Source organism: Atractosteus spatula, chromosome 6 (assembly GCF_055471065.1).
Source record: "Atractosteus spatula isolate fAtrSpa1 chromosome 6, fAtrSpa1.hap1, whole genome shotgun sequence".
NCBI classification, from domain to species: Eukaryota; Metazoa; Chordata; class Actinopteri; order Semionotiformes; family Lepisosteidae; genus Atractosteus; species Atractosteus spatula.
In genome coordinates this window covers 41299896-41324880 of record NC_142711.1, presented here as the reverse complement: position 1 = coordinate 41324880, position 24985 = coordinate 41299896, and the positions used below count along the sequence as shown (strand labels likewise).

At 36.3% G+C, this 24985-nt stretch overlaps 1 protein-coding gene across 1 annotated transcript in view; it reads left to right on the top strand.

The window, feature by feature from the left end:
* Positions 1–24985, top strand: part of yes1 (YES proto-oncogene 1, Src family tyrosine kinase) — a 50395-nt gene that overhangs the window by 21946 nt on the left and 3464 nt on the right. Inside the window, exons 2-11 of the mRNA XM_088918961.1 lie at positions 6602–6880; positions 14491–14590; positions 15507–15605; positions 16864–16967; positions 18649–18798; positions 18956–19111; positions 19724–19903; positions 21889–21965; positions 22367–22520; positions 23694–23825. Of these exons, the coding sequence (XP_088775087.1) occupies positions 6610–6880; positions 14491–14590; positions 15507–15605; positions 16864–16967; positions 18649–18798; positions 18956–19111; positions 19724–19903; positions 21889–21965; positions 22367–22520; positions 23694–23825 (1423 nt within the window). The 5' untranslated portion in view covers positions 6602–6609. The remainder of the gene's footprint in view (positions 1–6601; positions 6881–14490; positions 14591–15506; positions 15606–16863; positions 16968–18648; positions 18799–18955; positions 19112–19723; positions 19904–21888; positions 21966–22366; positions 22521–23693; positions 23826–24985) is intronic.

The window sequence follows — 24985 nt, the reverse complement described above, 5'->3', positions numbered from 1 at the left end:
CCTTTTAGTTTCTCTGTGTAATATTCATGTCTTAGGCAAATACAACAAGCCAAAATTAAATTTCCAGTCTCTTCCTTTAACACTTCATGTTGATAAGAAATTATTTTAAATTGTGTAAATTACAAGGTAATCTCTTTATTTTTCCTTGTTTTTCCATATGTGCTTTCTATAGTACTATGGATGGATTGTCCCTCTGTTAGACAGGTAGAGAAAAGCATCTTCTGACAATTGGAAGTTTCAGAAATCACAAGGAGAGGAGCCTCTGCTAAGTCTTATGATTGTGCTTATCTGTACAGGTGTGCTGCAACCATAGGAACTGAATCCGTTTTTAAACCCAGTTATACATAAACTATTCAACACACATTGTAGTGGAGTAAATAAAATACCCCACATAAACAGTGATCAAAGAAATGAACTGCTAAAGATGTTGAGCTGTTAAAAGTAGCAAAAGGGCTGTCTGAGTCTGGATTGTATCACCCATTGGTGGTGCTGAAACAATGTATAGAATGAAAATGGAGGCAAAGGGCAGCAGATGTAACTTTGTGACAGTTTTTTTTGCAGATTCGGTTGTTTTGAAGAATCCAGTGTTCAGTCTCCATTCGGGCACAGTAGGGCTTTTAGTATAAAATATGGCAGGTGGATTTGATTGTCTGCATTTGAGAGGCAAGTGTACCCTGCCTGTTTTGCTTCTGGCATTAAAGACCAAATTATTCATTTTTTTTATTCCAGATTTAGGAACTATAAAAAGAAAAAAAATATTTAGTATGAAAAACAGCTGCAAAGGAGTGTCTGCTTCCATCTGCAGTTCGAATAACGTCAAAGTAAATATAGTGGTTATTAGTTTAATAGTTATACTGCGGATGGACAGAAATAAAAGTGTAGAGGGGAAAAAGTGTAGAACAAGCACATAATTTAGATCTGTAGCGTTTTCTCTTCTAGGGTGTGTTCTTGGTTATTGCCCAAAACCAAAATTACTGCAGTGAAGGATTAGGAATACTAAACTGTGGTTTAAATACAGTAAAGCTGGGCTTTCTAAGCAGTGGCTGCACAACAGCTGCGTAGGGCTTCAAGGAACGACTCTTCAGGTTTTTTAATTGTCCGCCGTCTTCATAAGAATTATTGTGTAGTATGGTACTTGTTTGGCCATGGCAAGAGAAACATTGACATATATTGGTAGACATGACAACCAACTGGTCATGTAGTCAAAAAATAGTCCTGTGTCATTAATTTGGGTATGTATGTATTTTTAAATAAATGTTTGACTATCTTATACTGCAGCGATGCAGTGTTAATAATTAGTTGTAAATACATTATTGCATTTACTTCACACTATTCAATACAAATTAGACATTAGTATTCTGTGATAGAAATCATTGCATCACAGGTGTGAATTAAATTTGTTTTGTGTGTCAATTCCTTAATATTTGGTAGTAGACAAAGCTGGGTAAGCGGATTACCTTCCCACAGTGATGAATGATGTTGCAGTGCATTGTTAGGATACATATCGTCAAGTCCATTTTCAAGTCAAGTGGGAATGTATGTGAATGAAATTGTCTGGCTGTAGTTGGATGCGATGCTGTCAGATGCTGTTTTTCATTTTTATTCTGGGCACTACCATGGCTTTATTTCTTTTTTTTACTTTTCTTTTGGGGTGATTGTTAGAGCTTTTGTGGTGTTTTCTAATGTTGTAGATCGGGGAGAGAAGGGACAAATTGCTTCACTCATTGTCTTAAAGGGGAACTTTAAGGAGGCCATTTTAAGATCGCATCCAATAGATGGCCCCTCCTACAGCAGTCTCCAGTCACTGATGCATGCCAGGCATTGGTTTGGAAATATGTGCCCAGGGGGAAGCGTCACACCCTCATCCACCTACACCACTTACATTAGCAGCTTGATTTTCCTTCGAGGTTTTCCATTCTGAAAGGGCCCAGCCTTCTTTTGCTTTTGAGATCTGAGAAAAGCCTAGATGGTGGTAATACTGCTTATCTTAATTCAACAAAGAGGTGACAAGGTGGGGGCAATTTCTCTCATAGCCTGATATTTGGAATTGTGGCCTCCATGAAATAGATGTAACTCATTTGAAGCTGGCACAAAAAATGTAGTAGTTTCTTTAGGAAAATGCAACATTGAAGCTTTATTGGGTTCTGAGTACTGAGAAGAAAAAATGCCCATCTAAAGATTGAATTTCAATATTACAAAAGTAACAGCTTTTTGTGTTCCATAATGTTTGGTAATTTTTGTTGGGTGGATGGAGTACATAGAACTGTAAGAATACATAACTTATGTCCACCCACAAACTTTTTTTATTGAGGGGGCTGCATCTTGTCATTTGGGATCGTGTAATAGACCTTATTTACTCCAGCTGACGTAAAGCCAGCTTTCTTGAAAATGCTTACCCCAAAGCTCGTGATTGTTTTTCATCAACGAGCAGTATGCACCAATTTTTTTTCTCTCATAATCCCTCTTCCAATTGGGTAATCCGAAGTGCATACCTGAGGAGAGCAATTTCCCCACAGGATCTGTGAAGTAGGCAACTACAGTACGTCTCATCGGGGAGGACAGAAAATTCTAGCTTGTATTGCATTTTAATCCTGTGACTCTCAGAATTAATACCACAGCAAGAAAGCAGCTTTGCCAGATGAAAAGAAAACCAGTAGTTTACATATTGCATAACCACTATTGCCTGCTTCATCAGAAAATATCTTTGTGGAATTCACAAGATTTTTTTTTCCTCCTTCTTTGGTTAAATCTTTGTCTCTTACCACCGTTCTTAATATAAACTGTCACTGCATGAAAAAAAATAGAGAAAATATATTTTATTACAGTTTTGTTAAATCCCAATTTCTTTCTACTTGTGGTACACTGATGGTATACATCTACATCCCAGGAACACTGAAAGACAGCAGTGGACATTTTTGATGTTAAACTTCTGAATCTGCAAAAAAAAGCTGAGAGTTATTTATATAGGATGATCAACAACCTATAATAAACTCGCCAGCGTTGTATGCTTTAAAACGTATAATTGTTGAACGCTAATAAGTTTCATCTCTTGTAGTTCTTGCATATCTGTCCTTAATAGTGTTGATGTGTGCATGCATAATAGCTTTGATCATATCTGCTCATAGTGTGTAAACTAATTTGTAATTAACATTCTACTAATTAGCATTCAGCCCTGAAACTCCATTGTAATGTTAGAAAACCAAAAATGCACCACATGCATGCTCCCAACTTTTTATCAAAAGCAAAACAACCTTGCTAAATCACAAAACACCGACTGATACCCACCAAAACTGCAGACATATGATCAGTCCGTGACACTCAAATCGACAGGAGACAATTGGTTGGACTATTTCACCTTTCACCTTTTGCTCTCCTATTTCTGACTTTGTAGTCTCCAAGTTGTAGGTGTCATTCTGCACATCCAGTATAGTCATTTAGCTAGATCAACATTCAGGTGTCCAAATCCCCCCTAAAGTTCTGGACATCGGAATGGCAGGATATCCCAAGGAGCTCCCATGAATTCCAGTGTATCTGTTGCACTTTTGGCAGCTGGGTTACTAATATCCAGGGTTTGAGCTCTATCCAGTCCACTTTTTAAAATCTTCTCATCAATATATGCTATAGAGTTGTGGGTAGGAACAAGTTTAGTAAAAGGAGGAGGGGATGCAAATTACTCAACACAGGCTTAAAGTGAGTGTGCTATCACACTGTTGTGTTCACATTATATTGTCTATGGTATTCACTGCAGAAATTAAGCATTAATCAAAAAAGATTCCTTTATACATTTTTGAGAAGTATATAGTATTTTTTCCCATTTGGGGAAAAAAGTGATTATAGTTGTTAGGCAGTGGTTTCAGAACAAATTTGAATGTGGCAGGAGTGAATGGGTTACTCATCTAGGGTTGTGTCTGTTATTATCTTCTTGAAGAAGATTAAATTGGTCAGCGATTAATGCGCAAGTGGGAGAGCCAGACCATGTATTAATCTGTAAAAGAAACAGAGACTCTCTTGTTGTGTCCCTTGAAAGGTCAAGAACTGTCAAAATGATTGCATCGACCTTTTCTTTATTCCTCATATGTGTCACACAAGTTGAAACAGCCAAAAGAAATGAGCAGTGCTAAGTGTCATTGTTGTCCCTCTTGTTGTCCAAATGCTGGCATTCGATAACATAACAGAAAAAACAAGTGGATGATTTTGAATGATCGTTTGATTTTTAAGAGATTCTGCTGTTAAGGGATTGAGCATTGAAAATGGAACTGTTGACCTGGAGTGAAATCTAAGCTACTCACTGCTGATGATGGGTCAGGAGTGCCTAAATGAATGTACCATGACCACATTTGGAATATGAATATGAACATGCACATATTCTTTAACTGTTTTTATGTGAAGAAAGATCATTTACATAGTGGTTGTGTTGCTGTATTTGAAGTGCATTAAGTGATTACATTTGCTCTGCAATGCACCAAGAGGTCAAGAGGTTGATGACATCACACCAGACCTAACAATCTGAGCTGAAAGGATATCAGTATTCTTTTGATAAATTTGATAAAACAATGAAGCCTACCTGTGAGTCTCAAATGGTAAACATACAACTAGAAATGTTGATAATCTGTGCACCCGTGGTATGATGTATTGCTCTCTTCCATGGTCCCTTCTCTACTTTCTTTCAATCTTAAGACATCCATCCCCCTTACTCACTGGTCTCTCAATCTCCGAAACAGAGGGAAACTGCCTATTACTAAATCCTCATTGTGGTTTCTCTGTTATTAAAAAAAATCTCAAAGTAAGTCTGAAAATAACCTTTTTTCCAAGGCACTTCACAAGAAAAGCCTTTGCACTGTCTTTTTCTCTGTTCAAGGGTGATAAATAGTCCCTAAATGTATAATCTTTTTCTTCATTTATTATTATTGCTTACCCTTATATAGCACTTTTCTGCACACTCCACTCAGAGCGCTTTACAGGTAATGGGGACACCCCTCCACCACCACCAATGTGCAGCATCCACCTGGATGATGCGACGGCAGCCATAGTGCACCAGAACGCTCACCACACATCAGCTATCAGTGGGGAGGAGAGCAGAGTAATGAAGCCAGTTCATAACAGTCTTACCATGGGAGGCTGACCAGTGTCCTTGTGAGCCGCCTGTTCATCCACACTTTCCATTCCTGAAGAATACATTGTTTCAATATCCATGGAGCCTTTTGGTTAATCTTTAAACAATGAACTCTGGGATTTAGCTGGTTGTACAAGTATATCTGGAAATTTCCACAAGTTATGCTTTTTCTCTTCTTTGCTTTGGAATGTTTTCCTATTACTTTTTGGCAGTACACTTCTTTGTTTTAAGATTTGTAAAGGCTAGTATAACATGGACTTCCCTTTACGTGCTTACCTGGCATACACTATTTGAAGTATCTTGTCAATTCACATTGTTTTTCTATGTCTTGCTGTGGAATAATGAATGAAACTAGAGTTAAAGGTTCACTCTCCATTCTACTTTGTTATAATATCCACTTTATTGCTAGGCTAGACACGACAACATTCTTAGAGCAATGAAATGCAGTTTTGCTTGTAGCGTTGTCGTGAGGATCTTGTGTTTGTACCCTTCTTAAACGTGACTGTACCTTCCAGAGGTAGACCCCATATGCAGACTTGGAATGGTTCTGCAAGGCTAATGGGTGAGGGAGGAGGAAAAGTGTTGAAAACTCTGTGGATGTTTGGGATTTAGATTAGTGGACTGCAGCAAAGGTCACCAGGTGTTTGTGTTTAAGTTCTTGAAAACTGCTTGTTTGCAAGGGAACTTTCTGAATTCCTTTGGCTTCTGTTAATTGACAAGGTTCCAACAACAGTGGCATGAAAGAAGGTTTTACGTATCCCATTTCTAGGTAACACAATGATTGTGGTTTCTTTCTCTTATAATGAATATTTGGGAATTTACAATCTAAAAATATCCCTAACTGTACAGCACCATGCTCTTTATGAAAAACTTTGTATTAAAGGCCACTTATGTATTTAATGTTAAACTCATTGCTCCCATTGTTGTGGTAAAACTTATGCAAAAAATCTTATTTTAAGTGTAAGATTTCCTTCAGGCCTAAATTTTAAATCTGTTGAACTGTCCAAAAACCAGGAATGTAAGTTGAACATTTTTGTGGTGTACTGGTGTGCTCTAAGTCCTTAAGTTTAAAAGCTTAAACAATATGCTTACTGTGGTGAGGTTTGTGTAGCACTGTTGACATTTGTGAAGACAGACACACTTTGGAACTCCATTCTCGTTCTCTTGACCACAAAGGATTTTAACAGTGGAAGTTCTGAACCTGTGAGTGTTGTGTCTGGGATGCAGTGGCACTTTTTTGGTACTTTAGACTTGATAAATCAGATGTTTGGTTGCCCAGTATTAATTGTCTTCAATTGCATGAAAAATCAAAAGGAAAACATTGCTTCATCCTATGCATTCCTGTTCCACCTGGCCAGTTCAAAGTGATGTACAGGAATGTGGTGAACAAAGCAGTACCATTATATTTATTTTATATTGTTTTATATATTTTACATTTATATTATATTATATATGTATATTTATTGGGTTTATTCTTTTCCCTTCCAGACGTGACTATGGGTTGTATAAAGAGTAAAGAGGACAAAGGGCCAACGATGAAATACAGGCCTGAAAACACTACGGAGTCTGTCAGTGCCCATGTGGGTCACTATGGCCCTGATCCCACCCAGCTGAACCAGTCTCCAGCCCTAAAGGGACCAGCAAGTAACTACAACAGTCATTCCATGACTCCATTTGGAGGGTCTTCTTTGATGACTCCTTTTGGAGGTGCATCCTCCTCCTCCTTTTCCTCTGCTGTGACAAACCCTTTTCCAGGATCTGCTACAGGTGAGCAAAAGTTTTTTTGGGGGTGGGGGGGTATCATTGCAACTGTCAAACTCGTTTTCTCATTTTCAAAACTGTACAGATCTATTTCAGTAGAAGTGCAGTGAGTAAAGATCTGCATAGTTAGTGGAAAAGCTCTGTAAAGAATTGGGTAGCAGATGTTATGTTAATATGATTGTTGAACCAATATGTCTGATATTTCATGTGTAAACAAAACTGCAAAGTATGAATAATACAGATCTAATTCTCTCACATGTAAAATTTCATGGTAGCCCTAAACATTGGTGTACTTGAACCACTTAGTTGTGGAGTGTGGTAGGCCTGGAACAATTAAATATAAGGTATTCGAATATTTTATTGACTTTTTAATTGAATTATTTGAATAATGGGAACAAGAAGTACTAGATTTATTCACATGCTGTTATTTTGGTGTCATCGAACAGTCTTTTGAAATGTTCAATGGAATGCCTTGCTGCACCACTGGCTCTGCTGATGGAGGGGTTCTTCATACAGGGTAATGTTAGAGGGTGTGGCCAGAACAGCACAATGAAGACCATCTGTAACATGCTGAAGCACTTTCGCAGCTGCCATTATTTTTGTGCCGTTATTACAAACTAGAACCCATCTTGAGGGAAGCTTAAATCTTGCCAAAATTTCTCCCTTCCATTTATCTATATTGGCTGATGTGTATCACTTCTCAAGTTGCTTTGTATTTTTAGATGGTTAAATACAAGCCAGGCCTCTGTGGCAAGGTTTGTGCAGAAATTGTGTGATTGGTGGATCTCATGCTGGTTTTTAGCTTTTGGTGACATGCATGATATATTCATTCCTTTAATGCTGTAGGTAATATTCCCAAGGATAAATTGTATCTTGAATGAAATGTCTGAATTATCTCCCAAAAACCTTCATCATCCACCATAAACAAAGGCATCATGTCTCTAATGCACACATTTAATTAGAACATTTTCTTGCTGCAGGGAGCGTGAGATCTTTTAATTAAGAAAGTCATCCGTATGCCTTTGTGTTTTTGCTATAAATGTGAACAGTCAGTTTTAACCGAGTTTCAAATCGCTGTCTAAGCTGTTATGTTGATATTAGGCTGGCATTATTAGGTAACCACTATGTAGAGACAGCACATTTAGCTGTGGACTACTCATATGGCAGAAACACCCTTAACTGTATGAGTGATAATGTTTAAATATGATCCATCAATGTGAAGGGATTATAAATGAAATTAATTTAATACCTCAAAGTGTAGAGAAAAATATTTTAAAATACAAATCTGGCTGCTTTCTTATATATTCCACTTATATATTATATGCAGAATATTTAAGATTTATTGAAATATATCATTTAAAAATATATTTTTATCTACAACTTATATTTGCACGAATTCTTGATTGTTTAAATTGCACAGAAAGACACATTTGTGTCCGATAATTACTGGTAGACTCAGAAAAATAAGATCATCTGTCTGGAATTGGTTATGGAATGCTTGCTTATGACACAAGCGCAGTATCTCATCACAGGAGAATCTTAAAATGCTGTGGAGGTGGAATCTTGTTCCTTAGTCCGTTTCCTGCTTACTGAGAGACTTTAAAGCATTGAATATGCCTTTCTGTAGTTTCGTAAACCACAAATAGTACGTTTTAATGTTTTTTTTCTGTGACCAATTACAAATGAAAATAATGCTCCTAACTTGCTTAAAAGATGTGATAATATTATATGTTGGTGAAATTAATTCTGATAAAAAAATAATCTTGAAATGGTTGTAGGAAGAGATACATTATTGCATTGTTTTGTAAATATGCAGATTACATATGTTGCACAATATAATATTTATTACACTCAGCAGTTCATATTTGTCTCCTCACATCTATGTATTTCACCACATATTTTGTAAACTTTTCAAACACAGGGAATCCATGTTGATAAATAGGACATTTAAATATAATAATTTACACATATATGCATAGGGTATTCCATAACTGTATTGCATATATTAGAAATATGATTCTTCAGTATGAGTACATATTTTAACTTGAAACAATTTTTTTGCTATGTGAATTTTACCACTGCAGTTAACATGAACGATTCATATTGCATTTCAGTATAATCTCTTTACTTGCTAGCTCCTCTACTGTGCTATTTCATTTCACTGCTTAGGGTTTTTGAATAGACTTTGGATGTCTGTATGATATTGGTTTTATGTAAAGCAATTCAACTTCAGTCATGTCAACACAGGATTTGCACATGTTGTTGTTATTAAACAGTCTCATCTTTTGCATTGGTGGCAAATGGAAAGAAAAGTCCTGTTTCCTCTCAGTTTCTTGCGGCTGTATTTCAGTGACCTATTCCATTTAAACTTGCTTCCTAAACTGGCTTCCTTTATCCCTACGGAGGAATAGTGGAAAGACTGCAGTGCACTAAAGCATACACCTCAAGTAAAACGTCTCTCCAACTAGCTAACAACTTGTGTACAGTGAATGCCCAGCTGTCTTTCATTTAACACTATGATAATCTGTAGTTGCAACAATACCATTACAAACATCTAGTGCTAGCTAACCAGTGGGAAGAGCTTTCCTTGTAGACCTATTCTCAGGTTCATGGTTCCTGAGCATAGGCCTGTTTCCTTTTTAAATGTTGTAGTATATGCAATATGTCATACTTCAGTGCCATGGTAGCTCAGATTTGCAGAGTACAGCACATGATCATTTACAGTCTTAGGAAAAAGATCCATGTAAATAATCAGTTTGGTTGCTGATTCTGTGATTGATTTTTAAGAACTGTTCACTGTCCAAATCACCAACATTGAATTGATTATTGGTTATTAATATATTAAAATAATAAGAATAATCATTACAGCCCTACAGATTAGTTTTATTGTCAAGCACATGGGATTATTGTAGAGCCTGTTTCTGTAACTAATGCTAAAGTGCTAAACTTTGGTCTTAAATTCATCTTCTGATTAATTATGTGGAAGGATCTGTTTTTTCCCTTTCCTCATGCTCAGTATTTTATTAGGGATTATGTTTTGCCTTTAAGGAAGTTGGAGCCAGTTTGTAATTTTATCTGACCTTGAAATATAACGTCATTTTTTATTGTGATTTTAGTTTTGTTAAGTGTTTCATACATTCATGAAAGTTGAAAGCAGTAACTTATAGAGATAGAGCCTCTGGGCTCTGTTGCCAGAATTTATGATGTTATAATAGCTGATGCTGAATTCTTTTTTATTGTAATGTCTACTCCATTCTTTTTAGTAGGTTTATTTCTGACATTTCATTTGACTCACAATTTGTTTACATTTTACATTGTTTTAGCAAAAATACTTTTTAAAAATCACCTTCAGGATCCCCACTCCAGGGGATTAAGGTTGTAAATTAGTTAATGAATTATGTTGTCTTTAAAATTTCCCTACTTGATTGTTTCATTTAGTAGCTGTACTCTCATGTCTCCCTGATTTGTAAAATATGTGTTTTTTTGCAATGTTAGTTGCTGGACTTCCCTAACTGGTTAATTTTTTTGATTTAACATTTCAGCAGTCATGACCCATGTAGTGTAAGTAAGAACAGAGGCTCTTTTACAATATATACAGTTCTACATTTGTCAGGGCTGGAATTCTTGTTTTATATCAGAAAGCTTCTTAATCCTGGTCTGCGTTTCTGCAACCCTGGGCACACGTGTGCACACACACCACACCCAGGGACAAGTTAGAGACGCCAATTAATCTAGCCAGCATCATGTGAATAGGAGGGAATAGCAGGGAACCAGTGCAGTGAAAACCATCATGTTGTGAGTTTTCCAGTGTGGCACTGTGCTGCCCTTATACTACAATGTAAATATTTTTTTCCTCCTGCTTTAGTGTTTCAGAGAAATGTTATCTCTGGGATGAGAAAAGATAAAAAATGCTATGATGTGGAGAATATATTAACAAAATTCTACAGCTGTTGCTGGCAGTTGTCTTTCTGTCTACACATTTATTGCCCTTTTCTGGCATTGCACACTGAAAGAGATTTGTTGTGAGGATGTTGAGATGTTCTCTGGCATCCTAATGATGTGTGTAAATGTGCTATCTTTTTCTGTTTTGAGAGCAGTTGCTCTTGTTTTCATGAAAAAAATTATTAACTTTTCCTAACTGAGAAGTGTTCTACCTATTTGTAAACTGAAGTGAAAATTCTTAAGTGTAGTTCAGGTGGGTAGCTGCGTCAGCATGCTTAGGCTCACACCTGAAGAAGGCTCCACAGCTGAAACATTGTTTTTTTTATTTCTTCTCTTTTCAGCATGGAATAAACCTATTACTTGTTCCTATGCATTCTTAAATGTAGTTTAATTTTGTAGGCTGTGAACAGTGTTCAGTTGCTTAAAAGATATTAGTATCAAAATATGTGGCACAAAGTCCAAATTTTAAAGATATCGGCATCTTGGATGTTCTGTTGAATGAACCCCAGATAATATACATTATATATAAAGGAATATACCATTTTGTCAATATTTCAACGTTGTATTGCCCACTGGGACATCTAATGTCTCCAAGCTGTTGTTCTGCCAGGGTTTAATCTGAATTAAATTAATACACATACTTGCCGAGGCCTGTTTTATTGAGAAATATTTTGGTTATGTCATACTTTGGATAAAGATCACCAAAAAAAACAACTAAATGCTTACAGAAGTATAGTATTGTTTATACTTGTGCATTGTAGACTGCTGTTGTGAGCACAGACAAATTGCATCTATGTCAATGGCTTCAATACACTACAGAGTTGCAAAGTAGCGCCGATTGAACATTGTTGCCTGTATCTACATTTCCAAATCTCCCTGACCAGACTATTAGGGACATTCATTGCATAATATTCTGGCCCTCTTGATCAGCAAGAGCAGCCACAAGCTGTTCCATATTTTTCCACAAAGCTTTGTATTATTTGTAGTTCAGTCCTGTCTTTTCTCTTCTTTTAGTTAATAGTATATTGGCCAGTGAGTATAGGTGACCCTCAACATTTTAATTGTGAAACAAACCAAATTAAAGGAAACATACAGTATAAAAAGGGTTTTGAACTCTTTTCATGCTTTAAATTCTCAATGCAGAAAATAATTTATAATATAGCTTTTAGAATATATTGATCTCCCAGATTACTAGGTACACAAATCCTTTTCTGAAATTGACAGACTGCTCCAGGTTCACCAATAAAGGATTCTTTCTGTAATATACAAATTTCATCATGTAATCACTTTGCATTGACATTTTCATAGAAATGTTAAGAAGAGTGTAACTGGAATTGTTTAATAGTTGCAAAAATTCCAATTATCTTCATTTATCATATTCAGTCAGTTTTTGACAACACTTCTTGAGACCAGTGTTCTGTGCAGTGCTGTGTCAGTTCTCCTGTCATGGAACTGGCTTTAGATCATTTGCGAAGTACACCCCTTCCACCCATACACATCCCCTCATTAGGCTTAATTACAGGGTCTGGAACATCAATTGATACGTCAGCTGAATTTAACATTCAATTCAAAGGCTTGGAGGTGGCTCAATCAATAAAATAAATGTAGTCCCAAAGACCCATTGCACCCTATAATCAAGTGCCTCAAAATTGGTACAACCCTTGGTACTGTCAGGAGTACATCTGTGATGCATAACACAGCACCCTGCAAATGTGCATTTAGTTTGTTTTTTATCTCTGCTCTTCCCATCTGTATATGTATGCATGGTTAGTTAATAGACTCTGGAGTTCTATTGTGGGCTTTTAATTTTCAGAACCCATTGCAGGAACACTGTGGTTGCCATCACAGATGTAAGAACATTCCCAAAATACAGATGTTCTGATTTGTGTATGGAATAAACCATCAGCAGTACTATTGAGATCAAGAGATGCAGTCATTTTCTCCGGGACAATGTTAAATATTTCTAAAGCTTTGACTTCTAGACTGTTTAAGTAGTTGCTGTGTAAATTACCTTTAGTAAAGGGCTTCCACATCCAAAATGCATTCAATAAAATGTTAAATCTACGTGTGTGTTTAATGGCATGTTCTCATTAAACAAGAAATCTTAAGCTTACCAAAGTTTTTATTTTTTCAAGTTGTATTCTATGATAAAATGTAGCAGTGATATATACAGAAAAGCATGAACGAATTTCACCAAAACTGCTGAACTGTGTGAAAAATTGCTTGCGCATCAAATTATCATACTGATTTGCATTAGATTGTCTGATGTCGAATATTAAATCACATAATAAAATGGTAGTTTGATTTTGAGGTGTAAATATAAGCCCTCTAATTCCTTTTGGAGATATTGAATAATATGAGAAACAGCACTGATACACAGCCTTGGTCCTTTTGCCCCAAGTGTCTTCTGGCTTTTGTTCAAGCAGTGTTCTTCATAGCAGGAATATTTGAATTTTCTGTTGATGGCTGTTGAAAGTTTAACGCATTGAATGGGGTTTCTGGTTTGTATCATCCTTATACTAATTAGTGAGTTTCAGAACTGCCTTCATTCCGATGTGTTGTCTGAATTGAGACCAGGTGCACAAACACAGAAGTGGAAGTGTGTGATACATTGGCCTCCCACCTGTGTTTGTTGATCATAAACTGGTCACTTACAATAATAATCCCTTGCACTTTTATAGCGCTTTTCTGGACACTACAATTAAAGCACTTTACAGGTAATGGGGACTCCCCTCCACCACCACCAATGTGCAGCATCTACCTGGATGATGCGACAGCAGCCATAGCTGGTGTGTGGTGAGCGTACTGGTGCATGAGTAGGGAGAAGAACAGAGTGATGAAGCCAGTTCATAGATGGGGATTATTAGGTGGCCATGATTGGTAAAGGCCAGAGGGAAATTTTCGGTAGGTCACCTACTGTATGTGTCCTACTCTTTTCAAGAAACACTCTGGGATTTTTAGTAACCATGCAGAGTCAGAACCTTGGTTTTACGTCTCATCCGAAGGATGGCGCCTTTTTACAGCATACTGGCCCCACTAACACCTCTTCCAGCAGCAACCTTAGTTTTTCCCAGAAGGTCTCCCTTCACACCTGCTTAGCTTCAGTGGGTTGCAAGTTGTGAGCTGTAGGGTGATACGGCAGCTAGCTAATTACACAAAAGACAGATTAAGTGGTTAGTGTACAGTACTGTACCTTTATATGATTAAGATAGGTAAGGAACATTTATTAATTTAAACAAAAGCCGCAGTCTGAATGTTAGATTATTGTTACTTTTGTTATTTTTTGGTGGGAAAAAAAAGTAAAAGGGTGTTATTTCTGGGGTCTGTATCATAATTTTTCCCCATAAGAAATAATGTAAATATTTTATTTCTTTTTAGGAATTTTCAGTATACAAAAGAGTTAATGGGTACAAATTATGTTCGTAAAAATAGGTATGGGTGTGTCTAATTTTGCAAATAAATATAAAATTAGCACTTCAGACTGACAGTGAGAGTAACTTAATGAAGGCTGGTCATAGTTCAGGTAATGAAGGTGTAAACAATCCACTATAATACATACAAAAGTGTGCAATTATACCAGAGTATCAGATACAAAGTATTTATTTTCTTTCTAGTGCTTTCTTGGAATTTTAACTGTTCCTTTTTTAAAACTAACTTTTCCTTTCTGCCTTTAGGTGGGGTTACTTTTTTTGTGGCCTTGTATGACTACGAAGCTAGAACTTCAGATGACCTTTCATTTAAGAAAGGTGATAGGTTCCAGATTATTAATAACACGTAAGTACTAAAAAAATACCATTCAATTTTATCCGGGGCATCCAAGGAGAATGAGTTTTTGCAATTCTCACCCATCTCTTCTACATTTCTAAATAACTTAACACATTGTGAAACATGAAATTATACAAACATCTGTCTATCCATAAAAAGGTCTTTATTTAAAAACATTGTGGGAACCCAAATTCTGGGTAGTATCCCTGCATTTTTGTTAAATAAGCTAAATATGAGATTTAAACCTTGCCTTTTTTATTGTAAATGTGGAAAAAATGAAATGAAAATTGCAGTACTCGGTTTAATACTACCTTAGTATGGCTGGCCAGGGGATTTTCAGAGCCCTGAATTAGAGCATTTTCAGCTTTGGCTCTGCAGCAACAGTCCCTGTGATTTGTTGGCGGCCTGAGAGCTAGTGATGTTGTGAGTAAGATTGAGCTCATTGTTGCTCTTGATGTAAACTCACCTCTGGGCCCTGTGGGACTCCAAACAGCCAGAAAATGAGCATGGTACAAAGAGTATAAGGGGTATAAAATGAAAATAGTTTACCAGTCAATGTTTTTGGTATATTTTTCTTCATTGCTTTCTGCATTAATGTTTAAGATAGGAATTCTAAAAAGACAAAAGACATTTAAAAATATATATAAATGATAGATTTTGCATCCACAGCGGTGCGTGATATAGAAGCTTTTGCATACTGTTAAATTTGCTGGCTTATTGCTTTCTCTTTAACTGAATTTTTTGTTAAAAGCTGTGTGTCATCAGGTGGCTAACATGGCCTTTTCCACAGAAAAGGTTGAACAGCCCTGATGTTAAGTGTTTTGCAAATTTTGGACAGTGACGATAATTTGAAGAAGCAAAAAATACTTTCCGCTGAAAAGGCCACAACCAGCTGAAGTCTAACTGTGTTTTCAACCTTTTTCAGGGAGGGTGACTGGTGGGAAGCAAGGTCCATTAATACAGGGAAGAAAGGATACATTCCTAGTAATTACGTGGCTCCGGCAGACTCTATTCAGGCAGAAGAGTAAGGCCAATTCTTCTTGCTGTTTATCTAATGATCTAATTGCACTTAATTGTAATTGAGAGGGCATGATCACCCACCATACATTTCTACTGTGGGCATTAAAGAAACAAGCAAACACTGTTCTGAGATTGTTTTCGTACTTCTCAGGTTATTTAAGATGTATTGGTAATTTAATTCTTTCATGAATTTTCCATTTCACTTTGAGGTTAAGGATTAGTATTTTTTTTTACTGTCAACATGGATTGAGGTTTTTCATTTGTAAACGACAAGCAAAGCCTATTTATAATACCCCTGCTGTTTTCAATCTAAATGTAGATCTACTCACAGGAGTGTTTTATGTAAGGATGGACTTTTATTTGCACTTTCTTGTGATTACTTTAGACAATACTGAAATGTGTTAGTATGGGTAAACTTTTTTTGTACTGGCAGGGGTATCAGTGGGTGAATCCAGTTGTTGCCTGCTAACCTTGATGTTGGTTTGCTTCACTGTGACCTTCACCCCATGTTTTTGAAAGTGTTAAGAAACTGGTCTGATCTGTTCTGCAACAACACACAACTCCCATTCTCTGCCAGTTGCATTGGCATACAGTTCCCGCGGGCTTTTCCTGCTTACCTGTAAGGTTCTGAATGATCTGTCTCCAGATTCTAAGTGCTGTTTGCATGGTTGTAGTCCAGCTTTAAATCTATGACCTCCCCAGGAGCAGTACACACATTAGGAATGCTGATGTATTTAGAAGTCACTTAGTCTTTTCATTAAAGCTTTTACTGGATAATGACTTTGTTTAACTAAGTCAATTTGGTAGCTTTTTGTTCCCCATTATTTCTGATTGCTTCTCTTGTCCTGTTTTACACCTCTTTTTTTCTTGAAAAGTGATCAAATTATATTATTAGTCAGCTGACGGGAACTTGTTACTTAAATTTTTGTTTTCAGAATAACTTTGTAACACTGTTTCTTTGCAAATCAAATTGAATAAAATGCTTAAAAGAGTAAAAACACTTAAGTTTCATTATATTGTAGAAAATACTAGTGTTTTTATTGTTTTTAAGATGCTTACCTTATTTTGGAATACCTTGATTTATATTTTCTAAAATAAATATAATAAATTCTCAGCTGTTGACTAGCCAAAAAATAACCTGTAGATGGCAGATGTGTAAACTGCTTGCAGTAGCTTAATGCTAAACTTTACAGAAAATACCCTTGAACAATATTTGATTAAACAGTTCTAATTATTCTTATTTATTTAAAATGGCTTTCTAGGTGGTACTTTGGAAAAATGGGACGCAAAGATGCAGAACGGCTGCTGTTGAATCCAGGAAACCAGAGAGGCACTTTCTTAGTGAGAGAAAGTGAAACTACTAAAGGTAAAACCGTCAGACTTTGTTCTCTATGTACCTTTTAAGTATTTCTCATTTTTAGTTATTTCACAACTACATACCTTTTTAAATTGCAGGTAGTAAAACATTTCTCTCTTTTTAATATAAAATTAAGATTGTTACAAATGGGGGGGTTACGAAACTGGTGAAAAACAGGAATTGACAGAGTGGTTTAGTCAATCAGTGAAATAATTATTCTTAAACCCCCAACTTGTAAGTGATTTCTAGCAATATACCCGAGTGGCTGGTATAATTAGAGGCACATGAATTCTTTGTTCTCTGGCACAGCTTTGTTAAGAGGTGTATGAATCCAGGCACACGTGGTTAAACAAATATTTATTACAATGACAAAGACACAAGTTACACTACACACAACAGAACATACAGACCATACAGAACAGAACATACAACACACTCTACATACAGTATTCACAAACAAGGCATTTCAGAGGCCTAACATTCTGGTCACCCAGAAAACCCCAGACTGCTACTCAGCATTAAACTCTTAATGCCTACAGAGGCTACATAAGAGATGAGCTGCCTTCTAACTAAATACAGTGCAACCTGCAGTTAAATGTATCTCTCGGCACCCCGGATACAACAAAATAAATGGGAGCCTATTTCCCTATCCAGAAAAATGCACCCTAAGCAGGAAAGACATTTCTAACTGAGGTACCTTTTACCCAGGAAACCCAAGTTCCCTAAAAACACAAAATAGCAAACTCTCTAAACAAGTTTCAAACACTTAGCTCCAGTCCGGTTTGATTTGGATGATCATGGAGTAGGGGCTCTCTCCTTGCGCAAGCTTCAAGTCCAAAATCCTGCGTACTCCTGTCTCTCCTCTCCTTCTTCCCTGCTTCTTTTTGTTTCTTCTCTTTTTTCTGTGCTCTTTATGTGATCTTATATTGTGTCTGTACTGCTCTTTGACAATCATTAATCCACAATTTAACTGGGCATACTAAGGTACATTTTACAATTGTTTCTGCTCAGGGGACCCCCCCAGATCTCAGCAAACATCCTTTCTGCTTTGAAGTTAGAAGTGTTGACTCTTCCAAGCCTCAAAAACTCTATCTGAAATCTAAGACACTTCTCAGTCACCTAAAGCTGTAACAATATTAACTAGAATTATCTAAAATATCTATATAATATAAAATGTCCACTACTTACATCTCTGTTCTGTTGAAAAAATACTGTCAGACATAATTGAAGAATTGATAACAATAAAAGTGTATATATTAAATAGTATACCGTGCTGAAATGTGATGCGTGACTGAAATGTAATCAATGATTAGTTTCACCTGTAGACTCTATTTGATGGGTTGTTGAAGGAAAACACTTAATTGCTGTAATGTTAAGGGAGAGGCAGAAAGTTTTTTTTAGCGTGGTGTTAGCCTCTGTGCATTAAATATAACAGTTTTGTATAAAGACATGCAGTAGTTAGTAATCTTTTTCTAGGTACAAGCTTTTTAAGCAGAGATGAAAATGGCTACTTGTGTTGCATATTCTGATTCAAAGTAAATGCTTTTTCCAGTAGATGAATTAAGAAAAAATATTTTCGAGTGGTAAAATCAAAGTGATGGCATTTACAGGTATGCATAAACTGTTTCCATAAGAGATATTCAGTATCTCTCCATTGACTGTTACTTCTACGTTGATTTCATTTCCTTAGGTGCTTATTCCCTTTCCATTCGGGACTGGGATGAGATGAAAGGAGACAATGTGAAACACTACAAAATCCGAAAACTTGACAATGGGGGCTACTACATTACAACAAGAGCACAATTTGAAACACTACAAAAGCTGGTCAAACACTACACAGGTAATGAAATAAACTACTAGTAGTAAGTATATGTCATATTTATTGATAGTAGTTCACAAGCTGTGTGCGTTTGCTTAACAAAGCTGAACTTTGTGAAGAACGTCACTGATTGGAAAAGCTGTGGTTGGCTAAGGTTACTCCATTTCAATGTTCTCAGAACATGCTGATGGATTGTGCCACAGACTGACAACAGTGTGTCCTACTGTGAAGCCACAGACACAGGGTCTAGCAAAGGATGCCTGGGAGATTCCTAGAGAATCCTTGAGATTGGAGGTGAAACTTGGGCAGGGATGCTTCGGAGAAGTATGGATGGGTGAGAAAAATTTCTTGCAGTATCTGTTTTCTTTGAGCAATGCATATTACATGTTGAACCAAGTAAGAGATATACAGTTCTGGAAATCTTAATGTTACTTACAAATGGATTATCTGCATAAGGTGAAAACTTTGTACTGTCCAGAGCATTCCCATATCAAATTCCTTCTTTCGGCAGTAGCTGAAGTTCATTTACTTCAGTTCAGTGACTCATTTTTGTTATTTGGTACAGTTCCTTTTACAACAGGTTGACAATATAGCACCTTACAAGTAATAATTACAAAATAAATTTGCCTTATATTGACAGGCAGACATCTTCCCATGGGGAAGGGATGATCATGGGATGAACATGTGAATAAAAATAAATTAGGAATAAAAATAACAATTAGACAGTTATAAATACGATTTCAGAAACATTGAGTTGTAGTTTGGCAACATTTAATTGTCATTAATTATTTTTGTCACTGGTCTCAGTGTTTCAAGACCTCCAAGTCCCACAGCTTTCCTATTAAATGAGTATTTAGTACTTATTCCTTGAAGCTGTAGAGACCTCCTTGGTTTTCAGTTTATTTGTTCTTACCATACGTTTTATTTCTGCATTTTTGGATTTCAGGAACATGGAATGGAACTACAAAGGTTGCCATTAAAACTCTAAAACCTGGGACAATGTCACCTGAGGCCTTCCTGCAGGAGGCACAGATCATGAAGAAGCTCAGGCATGATAAACTAGTACCTCTGTATGCTGTGGTTTCTGAGGAGCCCATTTACATTGTCACTGAATACATGGCTAAAGGCAAGTCTTTTTACAGCACCTAGAGATACTTTGGAAATTTAAGCTTTTTTAATGTAGAATACGAGATGTTTTAGCATCAAAATTAAAGGTAGAGGAAAATCTCTTCCATCTGAATAATCATCTTATGTGTAATGCAAGAATAATTGGAATAGTTTGAACACTCATGTCTGTGAATGCAGTCTTAAAGAATTGGCTGGACACTGTGATAACAGGTTATATATGCAGAGCAGGCTTTGTTGGGATTATTGACCTGTTATTTCAAATAATTTTTCTTCAAAAAGAAAATTGCATTACTGTACTTGACATTTAGTTCCCTAAAATAAATATACAAAATATACACCTTGCTAATAATTGCATCTAGCTTGTCATTATCGACTTCTTGAAGGATGAGTGGAGATGAACGTTTTGTGAGCCTAGAGTTTGTTTTAAGGGTTATGTAGAGCTGATGAAAATTGAATTTATGTACAGCTAAGTATTCTGTGGTTGGAAAAGGGTTTTAATTAGTTAGAATGACGTTTAAATGAAACTGTTCCTTTTTAAATAATATAACTTTTTCAAGAGCAGCTTTTTTTCTTCCACTTGTACTTTTTGTTTTATTTTAATTTCTTATTTTATTTATTTTTGTGTTACTTAAGACTTATGGTGTGCTTATAATTACCATCACTCATTTGCACCAAAGAGCACTGCTTTAAAAAAAAGTTATTGAGGCTGGTTGTCATCAATCTGAACTGGAAAAATGTGAGTTATATATGACATATATATGTCCTCATGTTGTCCTCTTCCCTCTTTGAATCTCAGTGCACGCAGACTAGTGCAACTGAAATATTGCACTAGGTCCACTTACTTCCATTGTGACATTCAAGACTAAAATAAAGTCTACATAATGTGTATTTTTAATTGTTTTACATTAGGATAATGAAATGCATTTTAAATGAAAAATATTAAGGCTCACGTGTTTCTTCTGCAGTTTTATGAAAACATTTTACCATCAGGGAAAAAACAATATAATTAAAGATCTCAGACCTACCAAAAGTAAGACATTCTCTGATGTGAACTCTGTCAGAAACACCTTGCCCAATTCTGTCCTGCTTAGACCTTTCTGAGGTGCTTCTCCCTGGATGTGCTGATACGCTTTGTAATTTACAACTTTAAAATTAGTACCAGTAGTTATGCATCATGCTATACTGTGTAGTACTTTCTGTATATTGTATTGTCAATGTGAAGTGTAGATTTGTCTTGTGCAAATCTAAATGTTTACTCTCTGATGATAGCAACAACAGTTTATCCATCTGGCCGAGCCTCTGTGAGTCATGAGGAATTGATGGAGTAATAAATACATGCATCATCTTATTTTTTTTGGACCAAATCTGTCTTCTCAGTCTTCTTTTCACCCACACAACTGGCAAGCCCTCTCCTCCCCTTCCTCATCAAGTGCTTAGTATTGTATCTGTCCTTCTTTCTGTTTCATTTTATACGTTTGATAAATTTGCAGTTTGTGCTCTGACAGACCAGTAGCTTCAGCATTTGTGTGGTTATCCCATTTGTCAGAAGTATACATTTCATGTCTCATAGAGAATAAAAGGCTTCTCTCATAAAAGGGGTTTCCTGAGGGGAAATACTGTCCACCACAGGGATCTGTCTCCAGAACACACTGATTGGAAGGATGTCAATGCTGCTCTCAAAACTAAGAAGCAACGTTTTGCAGTTACTGAAAATATTAGTAAAGTGTTTTTTGTGGTTTTAAATCAGTCACACATTATTCGTATGAATTATGCTTAATTTCCATTTAGTGTTGCCTGTTTTTTTTTCTACTGTTAGGTGCTGTTTTATCATGGTTGTACAGAGAGAAACACATTCTGTACAATAAATTTGATAGATGCTTTCAGAAAAACACGCCATGGAATTTACAGCTTCAATGTCTCGTTTTCAATTTCATTTCTTAATTGTTCCCATTCTTCATCTTGTGCTGTATGTCTGTCTTGCAGGAAGTTTACTAGACTTTCTGAAGGAAGGAGAGGGGAAACTCCTCAAGCTTCCACAGCTGGTTGACATGGCTGCACAGGTACATGAAAAACAAGTGTCTTCTTACAGCTTAGAGACAGTCCTGTACAGCTTCCTCTTGCTTATCTCTGTTAAATCACTCATCTTCAAGAAAAGGAATGAATTACTGTATATGTGATATGTACCAGTGATTGTTCAGTGATGAACTCTTCTGAAAGGTTTCTTTTAGTACAAATTAATAATCACATGACTCCTTGTCTTATACCCCTGTCTTTGCATGTTTCTTCAAATTCTTCTCTTTTTGGAAAAATATAATTCCTATTGTCTCTGTAAACACTGTAGGGGCTGGAGTTGGTCTCAGTGTGTTAATTTGTGTTGTACATAAATGCTTGATTACAGGTTCAAGATATAGGTGCAACATTAAAAATTGTAATTTATTTTCCTTTTTAATTTGTTTTTTAGATTGCTGATGGCATGGCTTTTATTGAGAGAATGAACTACATACACAGAGATCTGAGAGCTGCCAACATTCTTGTAGGAGACAACCTAGTGTGTAAGATTGCTGATTTTGGACTGGCAAGACTAATTGAAGATAATGAATATACTGCGAGACAAGGCAAGTTGAGAATGCGTGAAAAAGTGCCTTCACTGCTTACTATGAAATGACACTGATTCATTTCACGCTGAATTTGTTAAAGGCTGAAAACAGATGCAGAACATTGCTCCTGTTAGTTTCAGTGGCTAACTTTCAGTTATTCAGAGCTGGCATCTGTCTGGCTGTCCTTTTATGATTCATATAAAAAAGTATTACTAGATTAATAATATATGTAATTAATAATTTCCATTGATATACTTAAGCTATTCATTTTTAAATTTCCTTCTAATGGCTCAAAAGTCCTCACAGTGACTCCTGCTAATTGGCTGTTTAGTCCATCTAACTGGGAAGTGGCAGTCAAGGAGATACCAGCTGTATTCAGCAAGATTCATCAAATGCTTGAGTCTTGAATGCTTCAGTGGTGCTCTCATTGTCATTCTAGCTTGGTGCTCTGGTAGCTTTACAGGCTCGAGCATAGACTTTCTCTGCAGCAGCAGTGCCTGTAGAACTTGAAATTCTGACATAAAATGTGGGGTATCATCAGCAACCAAGACATTGTGTGTGTTGTTATAACGGTTTTGTGCACCAGTCAGGTGACTGACATATACTGACTGTTCCTTGTGGTCAGGCTACTCCAAGCTATTTCTACTGTCAGATGTGAGAAAACTAATAAAGATATAATAAACAGAATGTCTGGTATTTCTTATTGCTGTAGTTGGATTAAAAGTAGTTCTGATCCATCCATCAGTGGCTTAGATTGAAAACTTGAAAACTAGCTTTTTATTCAAGTTATTTGTGGAAAAATTGCATTTGAGAAAACATCTCATATCAACTACTTCCATATGATTTTATTTTTTGTTAAGCCATGTTATCATTGTAACTATAAGAAAACCACAGATGACTGTTTAAATCAAGGTTGTGTTTCTAAGGTGAGGTTTTCATTTTTGTTTCATGGGTATACAGAAAAAGATAAGCTAATCTCAAAGTCTCTAATTTCTGTCGAAGGTGACAGAATACATTTTGTATCTGTAAGAAAATGTTTACATAATGACGCTATGAATATATTGAAATAATGCCAAACTAAAATGATAGCTTTGAGTTCCTGACTTAGGCTTTTCTTATTGTATTCATTTCTGTATATTTTAATGGTATTGTCTGGCTATTAATCAAATATATTCTTCCTTTTTAATCCAGGAGCCAAATTCCCCATTAAATGGACAGCACCTGAAGCTGCTCTGTATGGCCGCTTTACCATTAAATCAGATGTGTGGTCCTTTGGCATCCTGCTGACAGAGCTGGTTACGAAGGGCCGAGTTCCATACCCAGGTAAGAGGTACTGGAAGCTCAACGGAAGACATACAGTAGCAGTGTCTTTGGCTGTAGTTCATTTTCACCCTAAAATGAAAGTAAGGCCACTTGTCAGTTTGGGAAAGAAGAGATTCCAAACAGAAATTAGATGTTGTATAGTGATACCTTGGAGAAAAAGCCCATATGTACCATATGGAGTGATTTTCTACTGTTTTATTGTTCTAGCTAAACAATAAAGTGTTTATATCACTACGGTATGATAAAGATGTACTTCCACCCTGACTCAACGTTTGATGAGATGACAAAAATTTCAGATTGTGAAATAGAAGTTAAACAGAATTTGTAATGTGAGGTTTGATCATGTTGCTTGCCTGGAGCACCAGGGTTGTAATAGGTATGACAGTGATATACAGTAACTGAATGATTACTGTAGCTGAGCCAGCTTTTAGATGTCTTCATGTTAAGATGAAGCCTAGCACAAAGGACTGGCTGATCACTTGACAAAGACATTAAAACCCTCCTTTTTGACATTATTTTTTAAATTCCCTCCTTTGTAGACCCTCCTACATTTTTCAGTGGAGCTTGTTAAATGTGGTCTGTCTGTGAAAAGGCGTCGAAGGCTATGCATGTAGAGCAGACCAAGATTACAGTGGTACCATCTGGCCTTTAAATAAATTGTGATTTTGAACACTGAGCTTGTTTACAGCCATCTGCTCCTCTCCATTGTTTCACTGGTGATCTTTCATATTTCAGTGGTCGTGAACTGTGACTGGTACATTTAAATCTCTGATAGAAACAAAGATTTCCTCTAGGGCAACTTTTTATTTTTTGTATGTAAAATCTTTTTTTTTGGCATCCAGTCCTGAAGAATACATTATACCATGAACAGGTTTCACACATGATACATACATACCCTGTTGCTTTTATCTTTGAGTATCTTAATTCATGTTCCAGAAAAGGGTTAGATTGGTTTTCACATAACAGCTCTGTGAATGCTTGAAGTAATATAAGTAATATTTCAGATTAGTTTTATCCTAATTTATTCTTGGACCTCTTACAGGCAGCATACCCTTATATTTAAAGTAGACCAAGACGTTAATTCTGGACCTCCAGACTATCTGCACTTTGTGAATTACTCCTCGGTGGCACAGGACGTCATCCAATATTTAGACATGTTT